Genomic DNA, 13,554 nt, shown 5'->3' with positions numbered 1-13,554 from the left:
GTTAAAGCTATAATGGTCTGTTAAAAAGTTTATTGTTGGTTAAAATGTTAATGGTCTGTTAAAAAGTTAATGGTACGTTAAAAAGTTCATGATTAGTTAGCGTTAATGGTTAGGGTTAATGGTTAACGTTAATGGTTAGGATTAATAATTAGCGTTAATGGACAAGGTTAGGGTTAATGATTGGTGTTAATGGTCGGTTAGGGTTAATGGTTAGGGTTAATAGTTAGGGTTAGGGTTAGGGTTAGCATTAGGGTCGGTGGTTCACTCTGAGTATCAAGTTATCCGAAATTTATGCTCGGTAGGCGGTGTTAAGGTTTGTTGGCCGTGTACCTTTACTCGTTAAACTTCAGTTATTATTGATTCATTATTCATTACAGCTGGAGCTAGTAAGGTGGTCAGCGTCACGAGAAAGTGCTTAGGGTCGTTTTGATTGTCATTGTGCATGGCGACGCAGTGGTTAGCCGGTAATGTAGTCGGTTGCAAGCCAGCGTGCAAGCTATGGGATCTGTCTGTCTGTCTGTCTGTCTGTCTGTTTGTCTGTCCGTCTATCTATCTATATATCTGTCTGTCCATATACATAATATTTATTTATTTATTTATTTATTTATATGCTCCCTGTCTAACCTAGCAGGTCTACCTCTCTCTCGCTCTCTCTCTCTCTCTCTCTCTCTCTCTCTCTCTCTCTCTCTCTCTCTCTCTCTCTCTCCTGTATCTCTTTCTGTCTCTCTCGCTCTCCTTCTCTCTCTCTCTCTCTCCTGTATCTCTTTCCGTCTCTCTCGCTCTCCTTCTCTCTCTCTCTCTCTCTCTCTCTCTCTCTCTCGCCCTCTTTCTCGCTCGTGGGATGGCGCCACAATGTTGTGTATAGAAATATTTAGTGCAATTGAGATTGCTGCTGAAGCTAATAAACTACTGGCCCTATAATTCATATTTTCAGGACTGGGGCAATAAACCATGTAAATGACGATTATGTCAAATAACAAAATTAAAGCCAAAATAATATGGACTGCTAAAAATAAATTGTCGAAAATTAGATGTGGTGATATATTCATGGGCGTGTGCGTGTGTGTGTGCGCGTCCATGTGTGCGTGTGTGCGCCCACCCAGGCGTGCGAGCATGAGTAACAGTAGACCACATGTGATGCGGATTTGCAAGTTAATGCTTTCTAACATTAAAAATTCTAACCGTATTTCTAAAAAACAAAATCTACAGCCCAGCCCCTCCAACTCATGTACATGTATAATATATTATGTATTGCGTAAAATATTAGAACCTAATCCCAGAGCCCTTTTTTTATATTATATATTTTCAAAAGTATATATATATATATATATATATATATATATATATATATATAACTTATATATTTATAAAAGTATATTTTCACGTATAGAAATGTGGAAAATTATTGATGAGAGAAACTTCTCCGGATTACAGCTGTACATGTAGGTCAAATGTTGGGCCATGCGGTAATGTCAAAATACATACAATGTTTGTTACTATATACATTTATACTTGTAAATGAAATCACGATATTTTGTTCTATAACTATCTTTATTAAAGCAAAAACGTCTACAAAATTGCTAACATGCACGCTAATGAAACTGCACATATATTTTGCAACAAACTATATATAACCTGTTACAAAATAATGTTTTCACAACGGAAAGTTACTGAATGTATTCGCGTGGTGTTATTGTTCAATACGATGTGCTATATATTGAGCCGCTATAGATAATAGACTGGTAATTCCAGACTAATTGCAGCAATATTAAATAAATATACGTTGCTCATCCAAAAGCTAATGACGTCACACTCGCGAATGTTGAAATTCTTGGTGAACGAACGTTAGCAATCGACGTTGCGGAATATCTGACTGTCGAAGCCCGCGTTGTTGATGCTTTTGCAGAACGGAATGATTTGCGATAAACGTCTATTTCAGTAGCATATACAAATGTGTGTTGTTGCACACAGATAAAACTGGATATAAAGAGATAAATAAGCACTTGATAAATAAGGTGGCAAAACCAGATAGGTCTCACGGGTGGTAACAAAGCTTACGTATGCTATTATATATTCCCGCCTACATATATGATATAATTCTGGGTGCTACGTCTCCGCTGCTACTAACATGTGTCATGAGCTATAGGTAGACAATTTATGGAATAATGAGCATTGAATAATAGAGCTCATTTACTACGCATGCAGCAAATACAAAATTTCAAATAATAACAGCGGATACTAGGTTAGTATACATTAAACTGTACGCGTTGGCCTACCTACTATATCTATACAGAGTGTCAGAGTGGTTTTACACTGCTGCTCACTATTGCGCATATCTAAAAAAAACATACATACATAATACACAAATCTTTATTATATATGCTGCATCTGTGTAAACTGTTTAAACATATATACATTCTCCAATAAATAATTTTGAGACATCGAGCATTACATTTTAACACATACGCGATAAGTCAAGTTGTCATCAAACGAAGAGTCAGCAATTAAAAGAGTCGTCGTTGTCGTCGCTGTCGTTGTCGTCATCGCTGTCGTTGTCGTCGTCGTCGTCGCTGTCGTCGTCGCTGTCGGCGTCGCTGTCGGCGTCGCTGTCGGCGTTGCCGTCATCATGTGTCGTCATCATATGAGCGGCTGCTGCATATGATAATGAAACTACCGTGTATATCTAAGTTGCATTATTTTATAATAATATCCATTCTAATGTAGGGCATATACGAATTTTATAAAATGTTAAATATTATCTCTAATATTTGATATACTGCTAGGCAGTATCACTAAAATTTTAGGCTTCTTTAAAACTTGAGGGACAAATTAGTGTGACATAACCAACTGTGAAATGTCTAAATTTCGTATATTTCCTATAGAATTCTGTGGTAATGACAATTTTAAAATGGCTTGAATCCAATTTTCGAACAAACAGTAAGTTAATATTATTCTGAAAGCTAGCACTGATGGTAGAAATATACTAGACGTCGAAGTATGGCTTCCTAATTATTTTAAATAAGATGCTGCAGCCATTAAATTAAGATGCTGTTAGCTTGGATAAGTCACAGAAGCCCAATCGATATTACATATAAATTTATAGTGTTGCGTAAATAGGCGCTATACCTTGGTGGTAGTCATACACACAAAAAAACACACAATATTTACACGTTAAACCAGGTTGGAGGTACTGAACTGGCTTTACATATTTTAATACTTGAACAGTTTGTTAATAACCACTTTCCAGAAAAGCGAACAAACTGGCAAATCAGTTTACAACAAAGTTTGCATCATTTTATGCTTTTATACAGCTAGTTCCCGCAAGTTTCCATTCAGTCCTCTCGCGAGTTGTTTACGCAAACTTTGACCGTGTGTCGCAACCTTATTCTAAGCGTAGAAGTCTTGACAATGGAAAATCTGTGTGATGCGTCTCGCATGGCCAACTGCTGCCATCTGCTGTGGCTGCTCATCGCGCTTGTTCACGTTTCCACAATAACCGCCACGTAGATAGGCACCTAGCTCATACGGTCATACCTCTCCTATAAACCCGCACTACAGTTATAATTAACCATATCGTGGCTCACACAACTCGCACTATAGTTACAAATATCCGCCTCGCACCTCGCACACCTCCGTAAGTACGTGAGACCACACTAGCCGAGTCGCGCGTACACTTACTGGCCACGATGACCATCAGTTGCAGTAGTTCTTGTCGACCATTTGCGTGCACTTTCGGCAGCGCACCTCGCAGCACCAGAAGAACTTGCAGTCGCAGTCCTCGGTCACCTGCTCGACCATCGTGTGGTAGCCGCGCCCGCAGCACATCAGCCTGCAGCCGTCGATGCCGTAACTCGTGCGGTTGCACTCTCGGTGGCGCGTGCCCAGCGAGCCGATCGTCGGGTCGTACTCGCAGAAGTCAGGCGACTCTTCGAGGTAGACGAGATCCTTCTTAGTCGGCTGCTTCTGTCCCTTGGTCTTCGGTCGCAGACGCGTGCGTCGCTTGTTAAGGTCGACCAAGGTCGCGCCGTCGAACCGCTGCTTCAGCATGCTCCCGATGCGCCGGAAGTCGGACATCTTGCGCCAACATACCTTGATGGAACAGGAACCGGAAACGCCGTGGCACTTGCAGACGATCTTCATCGTGCTGCGGATGGACTGTGAGCGGAAAGGGATATAGGTCTTATATCCGGTCTTAGGTATATATATTAGAGCATTATAATTAATAAGTAATCTATATAATAATTCGAGATAATGTAATTTCGAAATTTTTATATATGTGAAATTGTATTTTTTTTAATTACTATATCAAAAAATAAATTTTTATAAAAGCAAGATTTCTAGTTCTTGCCAACAAAAATTAACACAAAATATGTGAGAGGTCGGACCGAAGTGAAGGCGGTTCGTCGTAGCGTTTACCCTTCGTCCAGCCTCGTTGTTGTGTAGGTTCATCATGCCATCTCGTGCACGGGAATTCTCCTTCGAGTCAGTGAACTCTTTACTGAACTTCTCTCCGTATCGGATGTCCTGTGAGCAACCTCCCCACTCCCACTTGTCCTTGGTGGGCAGCGACCGGACGCTGTCGTCGCATCCACATTCGTTTATATCTCCCTGTGCCGACGACAAGTAACATAAAGTGACATCGAGGAAGGCATTTGACGTTAGAGATGTCACAAGGCAATTGAAGTGAGAAAGAGAGAGAGGGGTTGTTGGATATATACAGCGAGAGAGAAGATAGGGCATATTAAATGAGAGAAATATAAATATGGTGGTATTTTTCGTGAAAGAAGATTTGAAGATTAGGCGTTTGAAAAGAGAGAACGTTGGGTAATTTAAGTTAGAGGAAAAATAGAACATGTGAAAATACGGTTGTATTTAATGTGTGAGGGAAGACTTGAAGTAGGAGGAAGAATTAGGCATTTAAAATGGGAGAAAAGATTGAACATGTGAAATAATATGACAAGATGTTAGAAGTAGTGTGGCACTGGTAGGGGGGGGGGGAGGAAAAATATGTGTTCGAAGATTATCAGCCTGGCGTCTGCATCTCGTGGTTGTGCTGGGATTTCCGACTATCTTACGTGAGAACATCCGATAAATTACAAACAACAGTCCGGATTTATTCGGACAGGACCTACGAAACAGGACCCGCTTCCTCCCCCACGCTTCTTTCAATTCAATTGAGACCCGAGCAACTATATTAGTCAGTTACTTAACGAAATCTTTCGAGCTCATATTTTCCTTATTATTTATATTCAATTATTTCGGGACCGATTGTAGCCAAACCGACTGGGCCTAGTCTTTACCTTTGCACACGCCTTAGTAATCTCGTGTTCTACGCCGCCTGAAGATATGGCGTAGATATAAGACTTTTCCCGGCTATCTGTAGAGGAAAACTGTCAATTAGAGGCACCACAATAGGTATGACGAATAGGAGCTAAAGCTGCTGGTCTGAATATTTTACGTGTCGCAGACGAGTCACTGATTTACTAGACAAGCGTTTGATCATTATTTAATAATAAATACGCATTGAAATGTGAATGTAATATAAGAATCACGATTATCGTATGAAATAAATTTGTTTATTGCTTTTTTTCCCATTCGCATTACTGAACGGTTGATTTACGCACTGATGTTGAGTACTCCTCCGAAGACACTTGTCTCGTTAAACGTCGTGCAATTCCACCTGCGCGTCTGGAACTGATACTTGCACTCATCTATACCTGCAAATAAATAGAGAAAAATATTCTGTTGTCAGATTTCTAGATGAATTGATTTTTCCGTTCCCGTGGAATAGACAATATATATGTTGACATCAATTTCTGTTATTTGATTGTCTATACATAGCTTTACCGTGTGCGTAAAATCCATTATAAATATTATTTCGTGATCAAACTCATTCTCTTGTATACGGCATACCGTACGACACGAATTATGTAGGCCTAATTATCTATCGAATCAATGCCTAATTTGCCCAATAATAAATACTACGCAAACTGCCGGAGCAGTGTCTAGCTAGAGAACAGGTCGCGTTCTGCGTTCCTTTTGAATAAATATATGAATAAATACACGCATACGCACGCATGCACGCACAAACACGCACAAACACACACACACACTCACACACACACACACACACACACACACACACACAACACACACACACACACAACACACACACACACACACACACACACAGCGACACGCACATTACGCACACCCACGCCACCACACACATGACACACACACAGCACAGCACACACACACACACACACACACACACATATATTATTAGCTCTTGATATATATATATATGCTGCCATTACATACCCATGGCGGCTCCCTTGCTCACAGCGGCCAAAATGTTATGGCTTATGCCGCATAGGTCCTTCTGCTTCTGAATCAGGTAGTTCAACTGCTGGCATTTCTCTTTGAAATTGTACGTCTTTAGATCGACAGTACTCTGGTAGACACTGGACGTGCCTAGAAACCTAAAACAATCGGTCCAGTTATAGTAATATAAGCTCAATGACTATTTAGGTTAGGCCTGCACGCATATTCAAACCATATAAATGTCTGTAAAGAAATTTCTGTGGCTCAATCAGTATGTGTAGTAATGATTCAACGCTTCACTCAAAACATGTTCAATAGCAATGTTTTCGGCATATCATCATGTACGTTTGTATAAACATCATAAACTATTAATCCGATCGTTAATCTAAATGAAATATATGAGGCCAGGTTCTTTCAATAAAAACTATTTATCCAACGCTAATCGATAATGAATATACCATCTGAAAAGAATAAACATATATAAACACATATAGACATTAGCAGTATACAAATGTAGGTATACAGCACCACGTAACGATGACGGTCATTGTGTTGCGTCTCGAAACACGCGAAAACTACGTATATAATATATATATATATATTATAGAGATATAGATATTTATTTATATATATTATATACGGTTCTATATCCCGAATAGCATTGTCTGACTCCCCTGAGATACTAGGAAAAAGGAGTGCCTCTATCGTTGCTGATGAACGTAATGAAAAAAACTAACATGACTCCTAACATGGAAGCAAACGATCAAAAGTCCGCGGGTTATAAAGGCCATAAAAGCGTGCTGGGTTGGGTTTTTTCAGTCATCCATCGTTTTTCATACCCGTTAAAAAGGCGTGTGGAATTAACTTTGTACTAATATTTGAAGAGTAGCAGTTACATGATGATTTGTGAAATGAAAATATAAATAGCTCATTAAAAAAACATTTAAGCACATAAAATACCTACATTTGTATATCAACGTGATAATGCGTTTGTGCATGTATATACCCAACGGCTTTGTTGCAGTGTGTGCATGACCGTGAGCAGAATTGAAACCGATGGTGTTTTTATACGGCTTGCATTTACATGGTCTGTGAGAAATCAAGTTAATTGCGTGTGCTTGTGTTGATTGTGTTGCTTGTGCGTGTGCTTGTGTTGTTGTGTTGATTGAGATAATTGAGTGAAAAATCCTTAGTATCACACAGGGAGAAGGACGACGGGCGGGGTAGAGGGAGCGCACGAATGAGCAAAAGAAATAGATTAGGAAAGAAAGAGAGACTGTGAGAGAGAGAGAGAGAGAGAGAGAGAGAGAGAGAGAAGAGCGACCCGACCGACCGACCGTACAACGCGACCGACCGACCGACCTTTCGACGGCGACGCGTACGCGCCACCGAGCCGCGACGACCGACTGACCGACCGACCGGCCGGCCGACCGACGCGACCGACGACCGCCGACCGGACCGACACCGACCGACCGACCGACCGACCGACCACCGACCGACGCCGACGCCGACCGACCGACCGACCGACCGACGACGACCGACCGACCCGACCGCCGACGACGACCGACCGACCGACCGACAGGCAGACAGACAGAGAAACGGACAGACGCGCGCGCACGCTCACACACACACACACACACACACACACACACACACACACACACACACACACACACACACACACACACCACACCACACAACACCACACACTCGTGCACAGAGAGAGAGAGAGAGAGAGAGAGAGAGAGAGAGAGAGAGAGAGAGAGAGAGAGAGAGAGAGAGAGAGAGAGAGAGAGACTGAGAGCGAGAGCGCGGGGAGAGAGATAAACCGACACTCGCGTGCACGACGCACTGGCCGGGAGGGACAAAGAGATATGGGAGAAAGCGGGAGAAAGAGAGGTAGGGGTGATTTACGTAAAATTAAAACTACATTAAATGCTCACGTAGGTGTGTGTGTGCGGTGCATGTGAATATATTTAGCCGTCTTTACAGAGCGTGCATTGTGCTCGCGGAATCAGCAAAGATTAATAAAGAACGGCAGTGCCAGCGGTTCAGTGATTCCCACTCCGACTACTGCTCCGAGTGAAAGTTGTTCGAAAGATTTGAAAGATTTTTCCTTGTTGGTGAACTCGATAAAGATATAATGCAATAAACCTTATATTCGCGTGATCCTATTATACTGAGAACAAACGGTTATTTAACTTAATCATATTGATCATTATCATTATTCTCATAATTACCATCTCATCATCATCGTTATTTTCATCATATTAACCGCCAAAGACGTCGTCGCCATCGTCTACAGTTAAACAACTGAAAATGATCATAAACAGAAGTAAAAGCTACACACTCACTATAATGTCTCTGGTTTTGAGAAACACAGTAGTACACACAAAGCCTTTGATTACTTGCATGTCCTTATACATTGTAAGGTGACACTTATCAAGTTAATTGTCACGATAAGGGTGGCCGCATCTTTTTCTGTTTGCCAATTCAGCACGATGTTGCATGTCTTTTTTCAACATCGCAAAAGCATCTTTGTGGGTTAGCAAACACTCTGTCCGTAAGTCTATGAGAGTTTGTATAAGTTTTCGAAAACCCCAACACATGATCCAGCTGAGGTGGTGGATGCGATCATTTATATTGTCAGCCCGACTTTGGTTGATTTAGATGATGTTGAATTAATATATAGTTTACAGCTAAAATAGATTGTTTATATTAGCTATTCGTCCATCAGAAGAACTCGTAACTTATATCTTGTCTCCTATCTCTTGTCTTGTCGTATCTTTTCGCGCGATCTTTTCGCAATTGTAAGCACAAATCTGCAAAACAGCATTTCTGCTATTTAAAATCGAATTTTTATTACAATACTCGTCTTAACTGTTGACAATATTCGACGTTAATTTCGGTCGGTAAAAATGACAGTGCGTATACGTGCGCAATTCGCCGTACGTGATGTGCCGACGTATTGAAGGCATTTAACCTCAAGTAGCTGGCAATGAGCGCAAGCGCAACAACCTTCGTGTAACCATTCTCCGCGCGTTTAGAAAAGGTGCCGGTAATTAGCTAGATTATTCCCCCTATTCACTGGACCAGCCTATTCAACGCATGAACGACGACACTCCTCTGCCGATTATGACTGCTGCCACAGACTAACGGAAACCTGTATCACCTGCCCGCACCACGACGAGGTCTGTGCGCGCAATTGCCTCAACAGGAGCAAATACGAATCAACCACAGGGAGTGAAGAGACATTTGTTGAGTGGGCGCGGGAAATAGCATTGTAAGGCAGGCGAGACAACAATGCGCGGCCCACCGAATTAGATTAGAACACGTGACGACGTGAATCATGGTAGATAATATAATTTAGAAGGATGCTTCATGCACTCACTATGGCCGGCCATCAATATGTGGCCGGGAGTGAGGGAAGTGGACATGGGTAAAACTACAATACTGAGCTAACCGAATCGTTGTGATACTTGAAAAATCGAAATACCGCGGAGTTCCCCGAAAGTGTTTGCTGACCTGAACAAATTATTCAATCGCGGTTTTCGGGTGCTTATCGCTTGCTTGATTTATGTGAGTAATGAACCATTTTCTACAATATACAAAATTATAAACGAACTTAATCCTATCTCTACCTATGATTGTTCTAAATGTAAACACAGCTTAATGTTATGATTAAATTAAATTTACGGTTTCGTAACAACAGTAGGTATCGCATAACCGAATTTTGCACCGCCATTCGGTTCGTAATGAGAAGATCATAAATGTATTCAGCACTCGTTAAAAAAACATCTTCTCCTTACATCCTATCATCCCATCTAAACAGTCACATCTTCTGGATATTTCTTACTCATTCGTTTCTGCACATTTGGCGTCCTTTTACCTCATTTAAAAGTTTTAATGAGTTTTGCCTATGTACTCTTTTATGCTAAAGGCATAGTACCGCACGTTTGGGATTCGAGCTATATTTTCCGTTCCAAGTAATTTCCTTCCCATTTCTCCCAGCGTTTTCTTGATCAAAATATCGTTACTATTTTCGATTTAAATCTTTAGGAATCTGCATGCTATAATATTCTTAAAGACTGCAAAAATTCAGCACAGAGTCAACAATTAGTTCAAGCTTTCACATCTATCCCTAAACGCATGTGTATACGAACACATATACGCACACGACGTAACATATATCTATATTAGTATACATGAATTTAATCTGACCACGAATGGCTCAAAGCATACTTAGTAACCATTATATCAGGAGTAAATATGAACAAATATTCCCTCGCGCTGATCACAACATGTAATACACGATGTGTTTTCATAGCAGAGCGATCATGAAACGTAGCGACACCAGACACACGCGTGGTTCCTAGTTTGGCTGCACGGGCTCGCGCGTCGTCTTCTGACGCTGCTATATCCACCAAACACTCTGTACATATTGACTTGAGATTAAACCGACGCTCTGCATTTGTACAGGTGCCTGTTATATACGGCGGCGGCGGCTCCGGGATTCCGTTTGCTAGCATTTTTTGTTGACAACGAGCCTGTAGGCAAATTAGCACATGCTATGGAAACAGGTTTCCCGCTTTTTTGAGCCTTCGCGCCGATGAGCTTTTGATTTGACTCGATACACAAGTCTCTGGGCGAAAACTGCGAAACGCCTATTGATGCGCGGTCCGCGGCTGTCGGCGAGAAATGCGTTACCATCGCGGGAACAGTTTTCCTGTTTCTAATGACAATTTGAATGCGTATCTGTGTACATTTAAGCTGCCACACCATAGCCCGTCGGCGTGCGCTCCGTGCGCATGCGCACGATTATTGCGCAGATGTGAGCTGTTTCTGTAATGTACGGCTGTACGTGTCGTATTGTTATGCACGTATTGCCATATGTGTACTGACATGAATGCACTGATTATATTACGCATCAAACCATGTATAATATATCAAGAGTCCATAATAGAAATTTTTTCTATTATGGACTCTTGATAATATCAAGAGCTAATAATACCTAGAGTGTACAACGGAAAAACGGGAAAATAGTGCTATTTCACGACATGGTTATTCTACTTTGCTTGCAAGTCTTGGTTGCCTGCGAGAGTGGAGGTTGCTGAATAAGCTGAATGCGAGGAGGCGTGAGGCATGTGAGAGGGGCGGTTTAGGAGCCAATATCTCAGCCTAGGAGTATTGTATTGACAAGCGGTTGGTTTTGTTTTAGAGAGCAAAGAATTCTGCTTAATGCAATACCATAAAATTATTCTAGACTTGCAAGCAAAGTAGAATAATGTTGTCGTGAAATAGCACTATTTTCCCGTTTTTTCGTTGTACACTCTAGGTATTATTAGCTCTTGATAATATTCTACTAGCAACTGCTACGTATGTAGGGTTTACTACCGCTACAATATGTGCTACGATATGTATATACTACATTTAAGAGTTGGTCACACAAGCAGGTTAAACTGCTAAGTAAAGCATGTATCACTCAATCAGAGCAAATTCAACAAATGGCGAGTTGGAAATTGCACATATACATGAAACTAAGTAAAGCGACCAAGTAAATAATTTTCGTCTATCAAGATAACAAGTGTAGGCATGGTTAAATATCACTGAGCATGAATCGATAACAAAAGCATGACTATTCTCTGTGTGTCATGATGACGGGAGTTGTCGTGTGCGATGTAAAGTTTCCTAAACACGCGGCCATCGGGTGTAGATATTATATGTTCAACACGGTCGCAATTACAGTGCTGCCTCTGTGTACCAACATTATTGGCCTCTTATGAGTTTACCCAGTCTCATAACTTGTATACGCGCGCGGTTACGGAAGAGAATGATTCTTTTGTTTGCTGAATAATTATTACTGTACGTAATTAAAACACTGTAATAACGCGCGTAATTTTACACAATTAAAACACTTTTACAATAAATGAAACCATTATAAATTATAAGTGATTATATCGTTACACGAAAAATGAATAAGACGCCAACTTAATCAGAATGCGTATACAATTTCTATGCATGTGCCCACAACCAAATCAGAGTGTGTGACTTGCATACGCGGCACAAACCCCAAATCGAAAATAGGCTACTCGGCGCTTACTAGTACAGTCTGCCAGCCAGCGCGCACCGGGTGCGTGAGTACCGTTTCGGCGTGGGTGTGAAGGGTCCTTCAGTAGCCCTCAAGTAGCAAAACCTCCGCATAAAAAATTCCAACTCGTTTCAGCTTCGTGTATTGCCCAGTCAAGTCCGTAAAGTAATGTACATAAATTAGCAAATAATTTGTCGGCGATACGGTATGGGAAGGTATTGTCGTATATAAACAAACGTATTACGATGTAAGAAGGCACGCGTTTGGAATAATTTAAGGGGTCCTCGAATTTCATGCTAAAAACAACAACTGCAAAACATCATTTTATATTGATATTCATTGGTTGAAATTCGACTTTATGATTACAATTTATTTTTCATAACATTGGATACAGAGAGGATATGAAGTCTTTCATTAACGAACACTCGGCTAATGCTTACAGAGTTTCCTACGCAAGATCAGGACAAGATGTCTGGATAGAATAGTCTCCTATACATATAGTCTTCTATACATATAGTCTTCTATACATATAGTCTCCTATACACATAGTCTCCTCTGGATATGGATAGTCTCCTATACATGGGATGTGCGGACGGTCGCCTAAATCTGGTGTATGAGTGGTTTTCTACATAAGATTTATAAATGGTCTACTATATCAGATGTATGCATGATCTTCTTAAGAAGAGGCATAGGTCACTTATGATTTTTGCACAGTTTCTTATAACGTACAGATAGATTGTCCCCTTTATAGAATGCATGGATGGTCTGTAGAAGATGTGTGGATCGTACTCCAAACAATATGATTGCCTGTATACGATGCATGGACGGTTTCCTATAGTGGAATTCGAGCATGTGTTTTGCACCTCACCTCGGCTCCACAATTCATGCATACTTCTTACCCAATCATTTACGATTTACTCTTAACTGCAGGCAAAACGTACTAATTATTTCCACTCCCTGAATAAGAATGGCCAGATTTATACATTTTTAATAGCAAACCGCAGACCTTCCTTGTCAGATGCTGGGAAATGTATGCACGAACTAGCTGACGTGGGGAGCAACTATGCTAGTTATAACCACGGCTTGTTTTGCGTTGACGCCAAGTTTGGAAGAATGGCCAGATTTATACATTTTTAATA

At 40.9% G+C, this 13,554-nt stretch overlaps 1 protein-coding gene across 1 annotated transcript in view; it reads right to left on the bottom strand.

Annotated features, from left to right (window-relative positions):
* Nucleotides 1-1,532: 1,532 nt before the first annotated feature.
* The window catches only part of LOC106807022 (protein Wnt-4a-like), a 19,045-nt gene continuing 7,023 nt past the window's right edge, over nt 1,533-13,554 (bottom strand). The window contains exons 2-6 of the mRNA XM_014809224.1: nt 6,325-6,485; nt 5,625-5,717; nt 5,301-5,377; nt 4,417-4,608; nt 1,533-4,155 (exon numbers count right to left, since the gene is read on the bottom strand). Of these exons, the coding sequence (XP_014664710.1) occupies nt 3,694-4,155; nt 4,417-4,608; nt 5,301-5,377; nt 5,625-5,717; nt 6,325-6,485 (985 nt within the window). The 3' untranslated portion in view covers nt 1,533-3,693. The remainder of the gene's footprint in view (nt 4,156-4,416; nt 4,609-5,300; nt 5,378-5,624; nt 5,718-6,324; nt 6,486-13,554) is intronic.

This window comes from Priapulus caudatus, unplaced genomic scaffold (genome assembly GCF_000485595.1).
Source record: "Priapulus caudatus unplaced genomic scaffold, Priapulus_caudatus-5.0.1 Scaffold190, whole genome shotgun sequence".
Taxonomy (NCBI): domain Eukaryota; kingdom Metazoa; phylum Priapulida; class Priapulimorpha; order Priapulimorphida; family Priapulidae; genus Priapulus; species Priapulus caudatus.
The sequence above is the reverse complement of the archived record's forward strand: the minus strand, read 5'-3'. Positions and strand labels throughout refer to the sequence as shown.